General features: G+C 55.6%; 1 protein-coding gene across 1 annotated transcript in view; it reads left to right on the forward strand.

Annotated features, from left to right (window-relative positions):
* Positions 1–527: 527 nt before the first annotated feature.
* Positions 528–20,000, forward strand: part of LOC144741690 (rab proteins geranylgeranyltransferase component A 2-like) — a 21,257-nt gene continuing 1,784 nt past the window's right edge. The window contains exons 1-8 of the mRNA XM_078624200.1: positions 528–606; positions 1,403–1,469; positions 2,513–2,588; positions 10,843–10,997; positions 11,365–11,462; positions 12,015–12,193; positions 15,078–15,194; positions 15,883–16,003. Of these exons, the coding sequence (XP_078480326.1) occupies positions 555–606; positions 1,403–1,469; positions 2,513–2,588; positions 10,843–10,997; positions 11,365–11,462; positions 12,015–12,193; positions 15,078–15,194; positions 15,883–16,003 (865 nt within the window). The 5' untranslated portion in view covers positions 528–554. The remainder of the gene's footprint in view (positions 607–1,402; positions 1,470–2,512; positions 2,589–10,842; positions 10,998–11,364; positions 11,463–12,014; positions 12,194–15,077; positions 15,195–15,882; positions 16,004–20,000) is intronic.

Below are 20,000 nucleotides of genomic sequence, written 5' to 3' on the forward strand. Positions count from 1 at the left end.
CAACAATATCAACACAACAACAACAATATCAACACAACATCAACACAACAATATCAACACAACAATATCAACACAACAACAACAACAATATCAACACAACAACAATATCAACAACAACAACAATATCAACGCAACAACAATATCAACACAACAACAACAACAATATCAACACAACAACAACAATATCAACACAACATCAACACAACAATATCAACACAACAATATCAACACAACAACAATATCAACACAACAATATCAACACAACAACAATATCAACACAACATCAACACAACATCAACAACACAACGACATCAACACAACATCAACACAACATCAACAACACAACAACAACACAACAACAACACAACGACATCAACACAACAACACAACAACATCAACACAACAACACAACAACAACAAACAGCACTATCATCAACAACACAGGTGACCGCCAGCGTTTAGTGGCGCTAACCGCTGCGCCACCGCTCCCTGCAGACCACGCCCACAAACCCGCCCGGTGACGTCACCCCATTCCCCGCCCACCCCTTACAAAGATGGCCGACCTGCGTCTAGGAGACCGCTTCGATGTCGTCTTACTTGGCACGGGTAAAACTTAATCTTTGCACCTTTTTTAAATTATCGTGTTTCTCTCGCTCGATCTCTTTCTTCTTTTACCTTCAGACGCGGCCACAGCGCGCGGCTGTCGTCGCTGTCGAGCGGAGATGTGCCGCTGTCGGGGGATTGTTACCGCCGCTCGGATAGATTCCGTACCGGGGAAGGGGCGTCTTCCCCGGTACGAGTCCACCGCTAACGACCGTAGGCCTCTACGGGAAAATTGTGAAGTCATTTTTTTATTTCTGTTGTTTTTACATTTGAAGACGTGCGAAATGAAATGTTCAATCGAGAGGTCTTTTTAGTCGCAGTGTAAACTGTACTACATACAAAGAACTGTCGTTTTGTAATAAAATATCGAGTGGTTATTTACAATTAGACAAGCCAGCCGAGGACGGAACTGGGCGTGTAAACACATGGGGAGCGGTGGGTGCAGTGGTTAGCGCACTGCACATTGAGCCCGGTGGGCTGATTTCGAGACCCGTTCACGACCAACAACAGCGGCGAATATCTGAATCGGTTGTGGGCCTCTGCTAGGTCGACTCAGGCATAAATTGGTACCCGGTGCGGTGTCTAAACATCAGCACTGGGAATATGACGGCCGTGGTGCTGGCCACTGACCCACCCACTCACCCACCCACCCACCCACTCACCCATCCACTCACCCACTCACCCACCCACTCACCCACCCACCCACTCACCCACTCACCCACCCACTCACTCACTCACCCACTTGCCCAAACAGTCTGTTGAGCCTACACGGGGGCTCTTTGTCTTTGTGTCTTGTCAGGTTTGCCGGAGTCTATTGTAGCGGCAGCATGCGCACGCGTCGGGCAGAGCGTTCTACACCTCGACAGGTGACAGCACCACCATCACCTGCCCCATCACCACCATCACCTGCACCTGCCCCATCACCACCATCACCTGCACCACCATCACCACCATCACCTGCACCACCACCATCACCTGCACCACCATCACCACCATCACCTGCCCCACCATCACCACCATCACCTGCCCCATCATCACCATCACCTGCCCCATCATCACCATCACCTGCCCCATCACCACCATCACCTGCACCATCACCACCACCATCACCTGCCCCATCACCACCACCATCACCACCATCACCTGCACCACCATCACCACCATCACCACCATCACCTGTACCACCACCTGCCCCACCATCACCACCATCACCTGTACCACCACCATCACCACCGCCATCATCACCTGTACCACCACCACCATCATCACCACCATCACCTACCCCACCACCATCACCAGTCCCATCACCACCACCACCATCACCTGCACCACCATCACCACCATCACCACCATCACCTACCCCACCACCATCACCAGTCCCATCACCACCACCACCACCATCACCTGCACCACCATCACCACCATCACCTGCCCCATCACCACCATCATCACCATCACCTGCACCATCATCACCACCATCACCTGCCCCACCATCACCACCATCACCTACCCCACCATCACCACCATCACCTGCACCACCATCACCACCATCACCACCATCACCTGCCCCACCATCACCACCATCACCTGCACCACCATCACCACCATCACCTGCCCCACCATCACCACCATCACCTACCCCACCATCACCACCATCACCTGCACCACCATCACCACCATCACCTGCCCCACCATCACCACCATCACCTGCACCACCATCACCACCATCACCTGCACCACCATCACCACCATCACCTACCCCACCATCACCACCATCACCACCATCACCTGCACCACCATCACCTGCACCACCATCACCACCATCACCTACACCACCATCACTACCATCACCTGCACCACCATCACCTGCACCAGGTGTGTGTGCGTGTTGTGTGCGTGTGTGCCACAGGAGGGATTACTATGGAGGGAACTGGGCGAGTTTTAATCTTCAAGGGCTGCAGGACTGGATCAGAGACTGCACCACGGTTAGTGATGCACCACCACCCCCACCACGCGACAAAGGCAAAGATGCCCCGTGTAGCCTGTAACAGACTGTAGGGGCAAGTGCTGTTAGCAAGCAGCAGCACCTATGAAGGCCGGAACGGCACACGAGGGGGTGGGTGGCTAGCACCAGGCCCGGCCGCCTTTGTCTCCCCAGTGGCGATGTTTACTGCACACCGCAGCAGGTAACTGATTTGAGGCTGAGTCGACCTAGCGGAGGCCCAGGGCCGTTTCAAATAATCGTCACCGGTGTTGGCCGTGAGCGGGAATTGAACTCGGGATGCCGGGTTTGTAGCGCAGCGTGGCGCTAACCACGCCACCACCGCTTCCCATCACCCTACATACACACACAGACGCACACAGACGCACACAGATGCACACAGATGCACACAGATGCACACAGATGCACACAGACGCACACAGACGCACACAGACGCACACAGACGCACACAGACGCACACAGACGCACACAGACGCACACAGACGCACACACACACAGACACACACAGACACAACACAACACAGCCGCCATTCCCCACTAAGTGGCGGTGACGTCACCACGACGCTTGTGCCAGGCCATGTGCACCTTGAGGCTACCACGTTAAGTGTCGAATGCCCGCTGGCAGTAGGTCACGGGGCAGACCCAGCAGGCGCCACGGGTCGACTGACTGAGATGACTGGCAGATGCACCACCTGTGTCCCCTACTGTGTCAACTTGCTGTGCTTTAGCCACCCGGCGTTCCGCTCGTTGTTGTGAGCGTTATACACACACACACACAGACAAAGACCCATCCTCTCCCCCGTATAGCCTTCAACAGACCGTGGGTGCAAGCGCCGTTGGCGAGCAGTAGCAACAGCAGTAGCAGCAGTAGCAGTAGCAGCAGTAGAAACAGCAGAAACAGCAGCAGCAACAGCAGTAGTAGTAGCAGCAGCAGAAACAGCAGCAACAACAGCAGCAGCAACAGCAGTAGTAGTAGCAGCAGCAGAAACAGCAGCAACAACAGCAGCAGCAACAGCAGTAGTAGTAGCAGCAGCAGAAACAGCAGCAACAACAGCAGCAGCAACAGCAGCAGCAGTAGTAGTAGCAGCAGTGTAATAAACGACTGGACCACGATGTCTGGCTCAGTGTCCTTTATTATTCGGTTCGTGCTGTACACCCACACGGCTGTCTTTACTCTGTAGCTTCTCCACGGTGCTGACTCCAATGTCGGCCCGATCCACAACAGCAGCTCCGCTGCTGTTTCTCTCACACAGCCCCCCTTGGCTGTACTCTCTGCTGCTCTTCTCCCTCCGCAGCTCTCACAGCTTCTTGCTCTCTCTCTCTCTCTCCGCAGCTCCTCCTGGCAGCCACACCGCTGCCTCTAACAAGCAGCCCCCTCTCTCTCTCTCTCCGCAGCTCCTCCTGGCAGCCACACCGCTGCCTCTAACACGCAGCCCTCCTGGCTGTCTCCTCCCCAGCTGCACACCACTCCGCAGCTTCCTCTTATCTTCGGGGTTGGCTCCCGATGGCCGTCGGCGCCCCCCCTCTCCACACTTGCCCGCGTGGCCTCACTCTTTTCCGCTCACACCCCGACTGACTTCCCCTTCCGGTTTACCCGCTTAAGGCCCCCGAACCTTCCCCCCACGTCACATGACTCCACCCCCCGTGACGTCACCTCCGGAAGGTCGCTTACGCCCGCATTACACCACCCTCCCCCGTAGAAAAATCCCAGCCGACCTCGGCTGACCAATAGCAAATCGTAATGCGGCGAACCGAGCTTCCCCCCCTAAAGGACACTAAGCATATAATGTAACAGCAAGAACAACAACAACGCAATTCACATCAACGAACGTACAAAAGCATGCAATAAATACAACTGTAAGAAAAAAATAACAAGACAGCAACAATCAACGAAACGTAAGCGATTTGGAACGTGTGCGGGTCGCCGGCCCGTCCCGGACGGTCGGCGGCCCACTCGCAGAACGGGAACGCGATGAAAGTCGAGGAATGACAGGGGGTAATCCCCCTGTCGCAGCTGGAAGTCCACCGACGTCCCGTGTCCCTAAAGAGTTAGTCTTGGGCTTGTCCTGTGACCGTGCCCGCAGCTGGGTCGGAAGAGCTGCAGGGCTCGAAGGTCCCGCAGACCTGGCAGGCGTCCTCCGAGCAGGGCCCCTCGTCCCCCGCAATGTCACGGCCGGCCTGTCTGGAACAGGTACGACAGGCGCTCTAGCGAGATCAATGGACGCAGGCAGGGGAGAGTCAGCAGCAACAGACCCCGGCAAGGCAACATTGGGGGATGACGCATCATGTAAGGGAGCAACATATGGTTTCAAGCGCGACGTATGCACAACCCAGCGACGAGACCCAATCTGGACGCGTGCTGACTGTGGGTTGGGAACCGCAATGAGGCGTACGGGACCATGCCAGGGTTTGTGCAATTTCGGCGAGGTCCCCGGACGTACCTGTGGACAATGAAGCCAGGCTAGGTCCCCAACCTTCCAAGGGCACTCCCCCTCAGACCGTCGCGCATATCGCTCGTTCCGGGCCTGGGCTTTGGCCGTAGCCACGCGGGCATTCTCCCGCGCCTCCGTGACTCGGCGAACCGTGTCCTGAATGTATTCAGGAAGTGGTTTACGAGGTCCCTTCACCCCAGTTCCCAATTGCACATCCACCGGCGGCACGTTTTCCCGACCATACATAAGGTAAAACGGCGAATATCCTGTAGCCGCATGAGGCGTCATCCTGTACGCCGAAAGCACCCCGGGGATGTGCAGATCCCAATCTGATTGTTGTTCACTCACGGTATGGCAAAGCATGGCAGACAATGTCCTGTTCAGCCGTTCAACCATACCATCCGTCTGCGGATGGTATGGGGATGTCCGTACCTTCTTAGTCCCAAGGCCCGCGCACACTTCCGCCAATAATTTAGAAGAGAAATTCCTGCCCTGGTCCGTGAGGAGTCTCTCAGGCGCCCCCTTATCCATAATATACCCAAACAAAAAGGCGTCGGTAATGGCCGCGGCCGACTGATCGGGCAACGGCCAGGCCATCGGCCAACGGGAGAGGTACTCAACCCCTACCAGCAAATATTTATTACCCCTCGCCGATGGTGGAAAAGGTCCCAATATGTCCAGCGCCACCAATTCATTGACTCGAGACACCTGAATCGACTGGAGAGGCGGCACGTAAGGATGTTTCGGCGGCTTACGTTGTGCACACGCAGGGCACGCGCGCACGTGCCCTACGACATCTGTCGCCATGCCGTGCCAAAAATAATGACGTTGCAACGTCAACAAGGTCTTCTGCACCCCTAAATGTAAGAGAGTGTCACAATGGAGGGTTCTAATCAACTCGAACCGCAAGGACGTTGGTACCACCAGGCGCCAACGTTCCTGGAACCCCTCCCGCCACATAAGCAGACCATCTCGGAGAGCGGTTTGCGGCCCCACAGCCGTACTCGGACTCCCATTGTCCTTAGCAGACCGCTTCCGCAAGGACACCAATGACTCATCCATCATCTGTTCCCGGATCCAGACAGACCGCGGCAGATTCAAAACCCCGTCAGCCGGTCCCGGTTCCATCGGAGTGTCCGACTTCTCGACGGCCAACGTGAGCGGCTGAGGGGGGTCTGGAATCGGCGAACACCTATGCGTCCCCGACTCACATTTACAAGGGGCGCGCCGCGGTAATCTGGAAAGTGCGTCCGCGTTCGCATGGCGCACTCCCTTCCGATGTTGAATTTGGAAGGAAAATTCCTGTAGCGTGTCCAACCAACGTGCCAACTGTCCGGATGGCTGGTCAATTTTAAGGGCATATTGCAAGGCCGCATGATCCGTACGCACAATAAAAGAACGACCATAAAGGTATGGTCGAAATTGCCGTAGGAAAAAAACAACCGCCAATAGTTCTCTGCGAGTGACACAGTAGCGGGTTTCCGCAGGAGACAAGACTCGGCTACCATACGCCACGACACGCTCTACACCCCCTTTAGACTGTGATAACACCGCCCCAATACCTGTGTCACTCGCGTCCGTATCAAGAATGAATGGGTGATCGAAATCGGGATAATCCAATGTTGGGGCCGTGGCCAATAGATCACGCAGACTCCAAAAGGCCGCCTCCTCCGGCTGTCCCCAAACAAACTTCCGTCCTTTACCCGTAAGGAGATGCAAAGGCCTCGCAATCGTCGCAAAACCCGGCACGAATCTTCGGTAATACGAGGCAAATCCCAAAAACCGCCGAACATCCCCCACGGTGGCCGGAGTCGGCCAATCCCGGACGCACGCCGTCTTTTCCGGATCCGTGGACACTCCCTCAGCGCTCACAATGTGCCCCAAATAGCGGACGGACCGTTGCAGTAGGTGACATTTCTTTGGTTTGAATTTCAATTTGGCAGAACGCATCCTCGTGAACACTGTCTCCAGCCGCGTCAAATGTTCATCAAATGTGCGGCTGAAGACAATGATATCGTCCAAATATATAAGACATGTCTCCCACTGCAACCCCGTCAAAACGAGCTCCATCAATCTTTGAAATGTAGCAGGGGCCGCATTCAATCCCATCGGGAGACAGTTGAATTGAAATAACCCCTGCGGCGTACGGAATGCGGTTTTCTCCCGTGAGGACTCGTCAAGGGGAAGCTGCCAAAATCCCGAAGAGAGGTCCAGTGTGGAAAAGAACTTAGCCCCCGACAATGCGTCGAGGGAGTCATCCATACGCGGCAGGGGGTACGCATCTGCCACCGATATCTTATTCAATTTGCGGAAATCAACACAAAATCGCAATTTGCCATCCTTCTTCTTAACCAAGACGACTGGAGCGCCCCATGGGCTGTTAGATGGCGATATAATGTCCGCAGCCAACATGTCTTCCACTGCCCCCCGTACGTGTTCTCGCTCCGCAGGACTCATCCGATGCGAATTTAATCGAATAGGGGCAGCATCGCCCGTCTCAATGTGATGGTAAAGCAAGGAAGTGCGGCCCAAATCCAAATCATCGGAGCTGAACACATCGGAATATGTCAACAACAATTTACGCAGCGCACCACGTTGCTCCATGGACAGGGAAGAATTTTCGTCACATAATTGAGCAACCCAACGATCATCCGAACTCCTTGGCTCGGAAACCCCAGCAACAACTCCCCGGCTATGTGGACAATCATGAGTCGCAAACGCCGTAGTGGCATGTGCCACAACCGTACCGGCCGGGACACGGACGTTTTCTCCCCCCGCATTAAGCACCTGTAAAAACGGTAATTGATCCGGCCGGACGATGGTCTGTGCCCCCACTAACGCCAACCCGGTTGTTATCGTGGCGGACGGTGACAACAAGACCCCTACTGCTCCTAGCCGATCAGGCAGGGGCTTCCGATACCGCAAGGGTATAAGCATCTGTGTACCAGGTGGGATGTCCACAGATGCGACGGACAGCGCCTGCACTTGTACGGCCGAAGCAGGTCGCCCCCAGGGCGACGGCAGAAACGAGATTTGACGGCCCCCCGGCAGTTCAATACAATTCTCATTGATTTTGATCAAAATGGGCATCTTAGCCAAAAAATCGGTGCCTAACAAACAAGGAACCGCCAAAGATCTCGATATCAACACAACACCCGAGGCCGACACATCCCCAATAGATATCTTAGCATCCACCTGACCCACGATACCCATGCTACCCCCGTTCGCAGCGACGCACGACCCATAAACCGGACGCACAGCCCCCGACGGAATGCCCAACAGATGGAAAATGACATCCGATATAATAGTCGCAGACGCCCCCGAGTCAACCAAAATGCGCACGTCCACACCTTGTATGGACCCCGGTACAGTGGACGAACCCGTAGCGGCCGCGACAACTCTCCGTGCCAATTTGCGCCACTGCGTAACTGAATGAAAAGGCCCCGTCGATGGCCTTTCTTTAACAACAACAATAGGATCGCGCAACACAGGTGGTGGGTGAGGTGGAAAGCCTTGCCGAGTGTCTGGTGCGTGCCGACATGCCTGTTTCGGAGGATCTTTAGCCGACTTGACCGGTGCCGAGGCCTCCTGCTGCGGCGGAGCCGGGAAGCGGGCCCAGCAGTCTCTGGCGTAGTGGCCCCTACGCCCGCAGCGGAAACATTCGGCCTCGTTGCGCCGAAGCGCAGGCCTCGCCTCCTGACGGCCCCGTTCTGGTAGCACCGCGCGCGGTCTCGGCCCGCCGCGTCCCGTCCATGGAGCGGAGGCGGCCGTCAGTTGTTGAGGGCCCCGGTCATCCGGAACATAGACGGCCTGCGCAGGGTTCCACCCCAGCGCCTCCCCTTCTTTGACGGGCCCCCCCCGTCCACGCCGTCACTTGTTTCCAGCGACGGAGGTTGAATTGCGCATCGAGACACTTAGCAGCCATCCGGGAAGTTAGCTTCTCATGCCCACACACAGGCATGGGGATCCCTAGATCCCGAGACAGCTCCAACATTTTCCCTAATATGAGAGGCTCAAGCAGGTCCTGTGGCGTCTCAGGATAAGCTGCCATGGCCAGCTCCAGCACCGCACCCCTGAACGCCACGGGCGACTCCTCTGGTGCTCGTTGTCGTTGAGCGAATCGCCGATGCGCATCATCTGGTGGCTCATAAGCATCGGCCATTTCTTGAAAAACACCACATAAAGTTGCCTTCTTATCGGTCGCTATGGAACGGAAGAATCGGACAGATTCGTCGTCCAGGAGAGTCGGCAACACCTCCAAAGCCTCCGCATCGGTCCATCTTGCTGTGCGTACCGCCGCCAAGAAGCGGCAGGCGAACGCGCTCCAGTCCCCACCGACGGAAAATTCTTTAACCGTTGTAAGGTGGCGACTCCGACTCCTCTTCCCGCCGTCTTCCAATGGTGGTGGTTGTGATGGCAAATTCAAAATGGCGTCGGCCCGCGGCGTGGCCAAGATGGCGGTTTGGCGCCACGGAGCGCGCAAAATGGCGGCCTCATGCCGCGTGGGCAATGGCGGCGGCAGGACAAGCAACGTGGCGGCCCGCGGAGCACCACTTGCATCCTCCATCGTCCCTGGCGCGACAAGATGGCATAGATGCGCCAGGACGTCCTTAAGTGCCTCCAGTTGTACCGCCATCGCTTGCCATCGTTGATCCGCGTCTGATGATGTCGACGGACCCGCCACCGCGCCAACATCCTCCACTCCCGTTCCCGTGGTCGCCTCAGCCGGGCTCTCCTCCACCACCCCAACAGGATCCGTGGTTGGGGGGAGTTCGTCGTCGTCGGACGAAGAAGCCGATGCAGGCGCCGGATTAACTTTCTTCCTCACTTGTTTCGACATGCCGTTGCACTTCCGACACCAGTGTAATTAACGACTGGACCACGATGTCTGGCTCAGTGTCCTTTATTATTCGGTTCGTGCTGTACACCCACACGGCTGTCTTTACTCTGTAGCTTCTCCACGGTGCTGACTCCAATGTCGGCCCGATCCACAACAGCAGCTCCGCTGCTGTTTCTCTCACATAGCCCCCCTTGGCTGTACTCTCTGCTGCTCTTCTCCCTCCGCAGCTCTCACAGCTTCTTGCTCTCTCTCTCTCTCTCCGCAGCTCCTCCTGGCAGCCACACCGCTGCCTCTAACAAGCAGCCCCCTCTCTCTCTCTCTCCGCAGCTCCTCCTGGCAGCCACACCGCTGCCTCTAACACGCAGCCCTCCTGGCTGTCTCCTCCCCAGCTGCACACCACTCCGCAGCTTCCTCTTATCTTCGGGGTTGGCTCCCGATGGCCGTCGGCGCCCCCCCTCTCCACACTTGCCCGCGTGGCCTCACTCTTTTCCGCTCACACCCCGACTGACTTCCCCTTCCGGTTTACCCGCTTAAGGCCCCCGAACCTTCCCCCCACGTCACATGACTCCACCCCCCGTGACGTCACCTCCGGAAGGTCGCTTACGCCCGCATTACAGCAGCAGCAGAAACAGCAGCAACAACAGCAGTAGCAGCAGCAGGAGTAGCAGCATCAGCAGCATCAGCAGCAGCATCAGCAGCATCAGCAGCAGCATCAGCAGCAGCATGAGTGCGGGCCGCAAGATTCTGTGCTCCCCACGCCCCGTCTCAGCGTCTTCCGTTCTCCCCCCCCCCGCACCCCCCTCGCACCCCCCCCGCACCCCCCCCCCCCCGCACCCCCCCCCCCTCTCACCTCCCCCTGCACCCCCCCCCTCACCACCCCCCGCAACCCCCCCCGCACCCCCCCCCCCCGCACCCCCCCCCCCCTGCACCCCCCCCCGCACCCCCTCCCCCCCCGCCGCACGCAGGGAGTGGCGGTGCCGCGGCGAGCGCAGGGCGAGGAGGGGGAGGAGGAGGGGGTGGGGGGCGACCCGGCCCGGGGCGACGCCGGTGAGACGCTGGTGCCGCTCAACGGCGACGATGGCGGCGACATTGGCGACGTGGAGGTGTTCTACTACGAGAGGTGGGGGGGGGTGGGGGCGGTGTAGGTGATGGGGGTGGTGATGGGGGTGCTGATAGGGGTGGTGATAGGGGTGGTGATAGGGGTTGGGGTGGTGATAGGGGTGGTGATAGGGGTAGTGATAGGGGTAGTGATAGGGGTAGGGGTAGTGATAGGGGTGGTGATAGGGGTAGGGGTGGTGATAGGGGTAGGGGTGGTGATTGGCAGCAGTGGCAGGATGATGATGGTCACGTCAGGGAGCGGAGATGGAGGCTGTTGTCGGCGTGGAACACAAGCCGCTGGTTGTCACAGCGCTCGATCGGCGCAGTCATTTTGCACGTGCCTCGCTGCGTGCAAATCTTTACCCACTTTTGCCGTCCTTACTCTCTAGCGAAGACGCCGTTCCATCTGAAGAGCACGACCCCAAGCAGCAGCAGCAGCGGGAGCAGCAGGGGAAGGGAGAGAAGGAACCAAGTGCCGAAGCTGGAGGTATCCCACAATGCACCTGGAAGGAGGTCACGTGTTTTTGCTGAAGGGGGCGGCACTTGTGGATGATGCGCAGTGATTAGAAGTGTACCCATAGATCTGTGCGGCGGTCACCCATGGACTCGCACAGAGACCAGGAGACTCGCACAGAGACCCGTAGACTCGCACAGAGACCCGTAGACTCACACAGAGACCCGTACACTCGCACACAGACACATGGACTCGCACAGAGACCCGTAGACTCGCACAGAGACCCATAGACTCACACAGAGACCCATAGACTCACACAGAGACCCACAGACTCACACAGAGACCCACAGACTCGCACAGAGACCCACAGACTCGCACAGAGACCCACAGACTCGCACAGAGACCCACAGAGACCCACAGACTCGCACAGAGAGCCACAGACTCGCACAGAGACCCATAGACCCACTCAGAGACCAATAGACTCACACAGAGACCCGTAGACTCGCACAGAGACCCACAGACTCACACAGAGACCCGTAGACTCTGATGGCCCCCTGTCTAATTGGTCATCTCGTTTGATTGCAGCCAGTGGCGATGAAGGGTCGGAGGTCAGAGAGAGGGCAAAGGAGGGTGACTCGGGGTCGGAGGTTACGGCGACAGGCGACCAATCAGAGGGGAGCGCCGGGCGCAAAACTGCAGCCCTTGTCCATTTTTCCGACGTCGTAAAGAACGGACGACGCTTCAACATCGACCTCGCTCCGAACGTGAGCCTGGGGGGATGCACCTCATCACCGTCAACATCGTCATCAACATCGTCGTCATCAACATCGTCATCATCAACATTGTCGTCATCATCGTCGTCAACATCGTCGTCAACATCGTCGTCATCAACATCGTCATCAACATCATCGTCGTCAACATCGTCGTCATCAACATCGTCATCATCAACATCGTCGTCATCAACATCGTCATCAACATCATCATCAACATCATCGTCATCAACATCGTCGTCATCAACATCGTCGTCATCAACATCATCGTCATCAACATCGTCATCATCAACATCGTCATCAACATCGTCGTCATCAACATCATCGTCATCAACATCGTCATCAACATCATCGTCATCAACATCGTCATCAACATCATCGTCATCAACATCATCGTCATCAACATCGTCGTCATCAACATCGTCGTCATCAACATCGTCGTCATCAACATCGTCATCAATATCGTGATCAACATCGTCGTCATCATCATCAACATCACCATCAACATCGTCGTCAACATCGTCGTCAACATCGTCATCAACATCGTCATCAACATCATCACCATCAACATCGTCGTCAACATCGTCGTCAACATCGTCGTCATCATCATCGTCATCAACATCGTCGTCATCAACATCGTCATCAATATCGTCATCAACATCATCGTCGTCAACATCGTCGTCAACATCGTCGTCAACATCGTCGTCAACATCGTCATCAACATCGTCATCAACATCATCATCATCGTCATCATCATCATCATCGCTGTTATCGTCATGGTTATTATCATCCTGTAGACATCAGCATTGATGCGAATGATCATCATCGTCAATTGAGATCATCGCAACTAACATCATCGTCCGTTGACATCATCGACATCATCGGCATCGTCACGGGAAACGTCTGAGCGTGCGCGTTTGTCCGTGCGACATTGTGGGGAGTGGTGGTGCAGCGGTTAGCGCTACGCTGCGTTACGAACCCGGCGACCCGAGTTCGTTGAATAATATCTGAGCCGGTCCTGAGCCTGCGCTTGGTCAAACGAGTACCCGGAACGTCGTGAGAATTGTATTTTATGAAGTTTTATTTTTATTATTTTATTATTTCCCTTCTACGTGACTTCACCGAAAGAACCAAGGAGACGAATCCCTGCAGTCACGAAAGAAGCTTTAAATCGAAATTTTATTATGTTTTATTTGTATTATTTTATTATTTCCCTTCTATGTGACTTTACCGAAAGAACCAAGAAGATGAATCCCTGCAGTCACGAAAGAAGCTTTAAATCGAAATTTTATTATGTTTTATTTGTATTATTTTATTATTTCCCTTCTACGTGACTTTACCGAAAGAACCAAGAAGACGAATCCCTGCAGTCACGAAAGAAGCTTTACATCGAAATTTGAGTACCCAGTGTTGGTGCGCAGTGCCCAATTAAGCCAGAGCGGGGCCTCTAGCATATGATGTTGTAAAGGGGCCCTCAATAACAAACAAAAAACAAGTAAATATTCAAACGCACATTTTTCACTTGCGTGGTAAAGTAATTGTGCTTTCATCTTCTTGGTTCTTTCGGTGAAGTCACGTAGAAGGGAAGTAATAAAATAATAAAAATAAAACATAATAAAATGAAATAATTCTCATTATTTTTATTATTGTATTACTTCCCTTCTACGTGACTTTACCGAAAGAACCAAGAAGATGAATCCCTGCAGTCACGAAAGAAGCTTTAAATGGAAATTTAATTGTGCTTTATTAATGCTACTACCCCTATCCCCTCCCTTTGATGCTGCTAATCCTGCATAATGCACGGCATAATATGACTTTGAAACCCCCCGCACCACCTCCTACGCATTCCACAAGTAGTGACGAATCCCATATCTGCATTTCCCATAAATATGCTAAATTCCTCTTGATATGCACATTTTTTTGTCAAGGCGCTCTTCCCCCTCCAACCCAGCAGCTTAAATATACGCTCCAAGCCTGGTGGTGTTTCATTCAGACGCTGTCTTCCCGACAGACCTGTTCTTCACCTGAGGACGGCTGCTTGCGTTGTGGCCGAAACGTCGTGAGAATTGTTTTATTATGTTTTATTATTTTATTATTTCCCTTCTACGTGACTTTACCGAAAGAACCAAGAAGATGAAAGTAATTGTAATTTTTTCATTTGCTACACAGCCGGATAATCCGACACCCGGTCGTTCGTAAAAGTCGAAGGCGGTATAGTACTATAGTGATAGAGCAAGTGCAGAATCACTGAACCGGAATTGATGGCTATGAAAGCGTTTAGCGCGGAGCCCTTGAAAGTACAGGGCCCGTAGCATTTGTAGCTACTTGTGCTACGAGGATAATCTGGCACTGGTGGTGTGTAGTAAACATCGCCACTGGGGAGACAAAGACGGCTGGGCGTGGTGCTGGCCACCCACCCCCTCGTGTGCCGTGCCCGCCTTCATAGGTGCACTTACTCTAACAGTCTATTGCGTGTGTGTCCATGCGTGTCTGTGCTTGTGTCTGTGCGTGTGTCTGTGTGCGCGTGTGTCCGTGTGTGTGTTTGTGCGTGTGTCTGCGTGTGTGTGCGCGTGTGCGTGTGTGCGTGTGTGCGTGTGTGCGTGTGTGCGTGCGTGTGTGTGTGTGTGTGCGTGTGCGCGTGTGTGCGTGTGTGCGTGTGTGCGTGTGTGCGTGTGCGCGTGTGTGCGTGTGTGCGTGCGTGTGTGTGCGTGTGTGTGCGTGTGTGCGTGTGTGTGTGTGTGTGCGTGTGTGCGCGTGCGCGTGTGTGTGTGCGCGTGTGTGTGCGCGTGTGTGCGCGTGCGCGTGTGTGTGTGCGTGTGTGTGTGCGTGTGTGCGTGCGTGTGTGCATGTGTGTGCGTGTGTGCGTGTGCGTGCCCAGTGCCTTTATGCACGTGGCTCCCTGGTGGAGCTCCTCACCAAGTCCCAAGTGAGCCGCTACGTCGAGTTCAAGAGCATCACGCGCCTCCTCACGCTGCTCCACGGACACGTGCAGCAGGTGACCCACGACCCACGTGACCCTTGACCCGACACAGCCTGACCCAATCTGCTTTCTTCAGACCCACGACCCACGTGACCCTTGACCCGACACAGCCTGACCCAATCTGCTTTCTTCAGACCCACGACCCACGTGACCCTTGACCCGACACAGCCTGACCCAATCAGCTTTCTTCAGACCCACGATTCAGACCACCTTTCATCAGACCCAAGCCGAACTACTTTCACTAGCCCCTCTATTCTGCCCGACCCAAACCTGACCCGACACTTTCATCGGAGCCATGACGATCATCAGCCAGCATGGGCAACACGGGGGGTGGGGTGGGGGGGGGATCTTTGTCTTTGCCGTGGGGGGGAGGTGGTCACAGGTGCCCTGTTTGCTCGCAGCACTTGCCCCGACAGTCTGCGTGGGCTACGCGGGGGATCTTTGTCTTTGTCTGTGGCGGGGGGGGGGGTCACAGGTGCCCTGTTTGCTCTGAGCACTTGCCCCGACAGTCTGCGTGGGCTACGCGGGGGATCTTTGTCACAGGTGTCCTGTTCGCTCGCAGCACTTGCCCTGACAGTCTGCGTGGGCTACACGGGGGATCTTTGTCTTTGCCGTGGGGGGGGGGGGGGGTACGGGTGCCCTGTTCGCTCGCAGCACTTGCCCTGACAGTGTGCGTGGGCTACGCGGGGGATCTTTGCCACAGGTGCCGTGCTCGCGAGCTGACGTGTTCTCCAGCCGCCTCGTGTCGCTGGCGGAGAAGCGGCTGCTCATGAAGCTCCTCGAGCTCGCCCTGCACCACGAGCAGCGAGCACACGAGTACGCAGGTGCGGGGTTCGTCTGTGTCTCTGTGTGTCTCTGTGTGTCCCTGTGTCTCCCTGTGTCTCTTTGTGTCTCTGTGTCTCTCTGTGTCTCCCTGTCTCTCTCGCCCTGCACCACGCGCAGCGAGCGCACGAGTACGCAGGTGCGGGGTTCGTCTGTGTCTCCCTGTGTCTCTGTGTGTCTCTTTGTGTCTCTGTGTCTCTCTGTGTCTCTCTGTGTCTCTCGCCCTGCACCACGAGCAGCGAGCACACGAGTACGCAGGTGCGGGGTTCGTCTGTGTCTCCCTGTGTGTCTCTGTGTGTCCCTGTGTCTCCCTGTCTCTCTCGCCCTGCACCACGAGCAGCGAGCACACGAGTACGCAGGTGCGGGGTTCGTCTGTGTCTCCCTGTGTGTCTCTGTGTCTGTCTCCGTGTCTCTCTGTGTCTCCCTGTCTCTCTCGCCCTGCACCACGAGCAGCGAGCGCACGAGTACGCAGGTGCGGGGTTCGTCTGTGTCTCCCTGTGTGTCTCTGTGTCTGTCTCCGTGTCTCTCTGTGTCTCCCTGTCTCTCTCGCCCTGCACCACGAGCAGCGAGCGCACGAGTACGCAGGTGCGGGGTTCGTCTGTGTCTCCCTGTGTCTCTGTGTGTCTCTGTGTCTCCCTGTCTCTCTCGCCCTGCACCACGAGCAGCGAGCGCACGAGTACGCAGGTGCGGGGTTCGTCTGTGTCTCTGTGTGTCTGTGTGTCTCTGTGTGTCCCTGTGTCTCCCTGTGTCTCTCTGTGTCTCTCTGTGTCTCTCGCCCTGGACCACGCGCAGCGAGCACACGAGTACGCAGGTGCGGGGTTCGTCTGTGTCTCTGTGTCTCTGTGTGTCTCTGTGTGTCTCTGTGTGTCTCTGTGTCTCCCTGTGTCTCCCTGTGTGTCTCTCTCTGTCTCTCGCCCTGCACCATGAGCAGCGAGCGCACGAGTACGCAGGTGCAGGGTTCGTCTGTGTCTCTGTGTGTCTCTGTGTGTCTCTGTGTGTCTCTGTGTGTCTCTCTGTCTCTCTTTGTGTCTCTTTCTATGTCTCTCTCCCTGGACCACGAGCAGCGAGCGCACGAGTACGCAGGTGCGGGGTTCAACTCCCCTCCCTGTCTCCCTCTCTGTCTCTCCCTGTCTCTCTGTGTCTCTGTCTCTCTCTGTGTCTCTCTCCGTGTCTCTCTGTGTCTCTCTCCGTGTCTCTCTCCCTGTCTCCGTGCCTCTATCTCTCCCTGCTTCTCTGTCTCCACAGACGTTTGAGTCTTGTGCCGGGTCGTAGGTAATCGCACCCAGGGTTCAATATGGGAGCTTTCTTGCCACGATCAAATAGAACAAATGAGGTTTTACCTTTTCCGGCATTAAAACAGGAGTTGTGTGAAGATGTTAAAACACCAAACGGGTTCCTTTTGCAAGGAACCAACACACTAACGCAGTACTCCGCCATTCGCCACTAAGTGACGGTGACGTCACCACGGCGCCTGTGCCAGGCTAGGTGCACTTTGAGGCCATGTGAAGTTGTCGAAGGCTCGCTGCTGACAGGAGGTCACGGGACAGACCCAGCAGGTGCCATGGGTTGACCGACTGAGATGGCTACTGGCAGATGCACCACCTGTGCCCCCTACTGTGCCAGGCTAGGTGCAGGAGGTCACGGGACAGACCCAGCAGGTGCCATGGGTTGACCGACTGAGATGGCTACTGGCAGATGCACCACCCGTGCCCCCTACTGTGCCAGGCTAGGTTCAGGAGGTCACGGGGCAGACCCAGCAGGTGCCACGGGTCGACTGACTGAGATGGCTACTGGCAGATGCATCACCTATAGCCCTACTGTACCAACTTTCTGCATTTTAGCCGCCCGGCGCTCCGCTCGTTGTTGTGAGCGTCGCTCCTCCGCCCTCCGTTGTTGTTGGAGGGCGACTGCCTCCAACTGCCCAGTAGCGTCCTTCACGAGCCTCCTCCACTGAGGCCGATCTTGACACCGCTGGTACCAGTCATCGGCAAGTCCACTCAGCTCCACGTCCTCCTGTACCACATCACTCCATCTCTTCTCTAGCTCGTGCCGCGCCCGTTTAGCCCCCTCGATCCTGCCGAACAAAAGCTGTTTAGGCATGCGGTGGCTGGGCATGCGGGCTACATGACCCAGCCAACGCAGCCTCGCCTGCCGGAGGAGGTCACCGATGGGACTTTGTCCAGATCTTTCAAGGACTTTTGAGCTCCTCACACAATCCAGCCTGCAGGTTAAACCCAGGGTGGATCGTAGGTGGCCAGCACCACACCCGACCGCCTTTGTCTCCCCAGTGGCGATGTTAACTACACACCGCGCCAGGTACTCATTTTAGGCTGAGTCGACCTAGGGGAGGCCCATGCCCGGTCCAAAAATCATCACCGGTGATGGCTGTGAGCGGGAATCGAACTCGGGTCGCTGGGTTCGTAGTGCAGCGTAGCGCTAACCACTGCGCCACCGCTCACTCACATACACACACGTGTACACACAGACACACATACACACACACATACACACACGTGTACACACAGACACACGTGTACACACAGACACACACGTACACACACATACACACGTGTGTACACACAGACACACGTGTACACACAGATACACATACACACACATACACACACGTGTACACACAGACACACATACACATACGTACACACACGTACACACATACACACACACATACACACACACACACATACACACACACATACACACACACACATACACAGGCACACACATACACACACACACACATACACACACACATACACACACACATACACACACATACACAGACACACACATACACACACATACACACACATACACACACATACACACACACATACACACACACAGACACACACATGCACACACATGCACACAACACACACACATACACACACATACACACACGTACACACACGTACACAAATACACACACACACACACATACACACACACATACACACACACATACACACACACATAACACACATACACACACACATACACACACAGACATACACACACACATACACACACACATACACACACACACATACACACACACATACACACACACATACACACACACATACACACACACATACACACACACATACACACACACATACACACACATACACACAGACATACACACAGACACACACATTCACACACATACACAGACGTACACAGACACGTACACAGACACGTACACAGACACGTACACAGACACGTACACAGACACGTACACAGACACGTACACAGACGTATACACACGCGCACACACACATACACACGTGTGCACACAAACACGTACACACACACATACCACACTACCAGACGTACACACGCGCACCACACACACTCTTCACCCAGCCGCGACCTCAGCCCAGAGCGAATGTCACGGAGCGTGCAAACGTCATTAGTTCCCCTAATTATTTCCGTGATTCTGATGATAATTAATATCTTTTTTTCATTTTTATTCGTAGTCATCTGAAAACAATCCTTCCTCCTTGCCCTTCCCCTGCTCCTCTCCTTCCTCCCCCCCCACGCACCTCACACTCACCTCCTACCCCCCTCTCACTCGCTCTCAATTCTCCCTCTCCTCCCTCCCTCCCCTCCTCCCCTTCATCCCTCCCTCCATCCCTCTCCTCCCTCCCCCCCCTCCCTCCCCCCTCTCCTCCCTCCATCCCTCCCTCACTCTCTTCCCTCCCACTCCTCCCTCTCCTCCCTCCCTCCCTCCCTCCATCACCCCCCCTCCCCTCTCCTCCCTCTCCTCCCCCATCTCCTCTCCCCCTCTCCTCCCTCCGCCCACCTCTCCTCCCTCCCTCCCCCCTCCCTCCCCCTCTCCTCCCTCCATCCCTCCCTCCCCCCTCCCTCCCCCTCTCCCTCCCTCCTCCCTCCCCCCCTCTCCTCCCTCCATCCCTCCCTCACTCTCTTCCCTCCCACTCCTCCCTCTCCTCCCTCCCTCCCTCCATCACCCCC

This window comes from Lampetra planeri, unplaced genomic scaffold (assembly GCF_965212315.1).
Source record: "Lampetra planeri unplaced genomic scaffold, kcLamPlan1.2.h2 scaffold_663, whole genome shotgun sequence".
Lineage (NCBI taxonomy): Eukaryota > Metazoa > Chordata > Hyperoartia > Petromyzontiformes > Petromyzontidae > Lampetra > Lampetra planeri.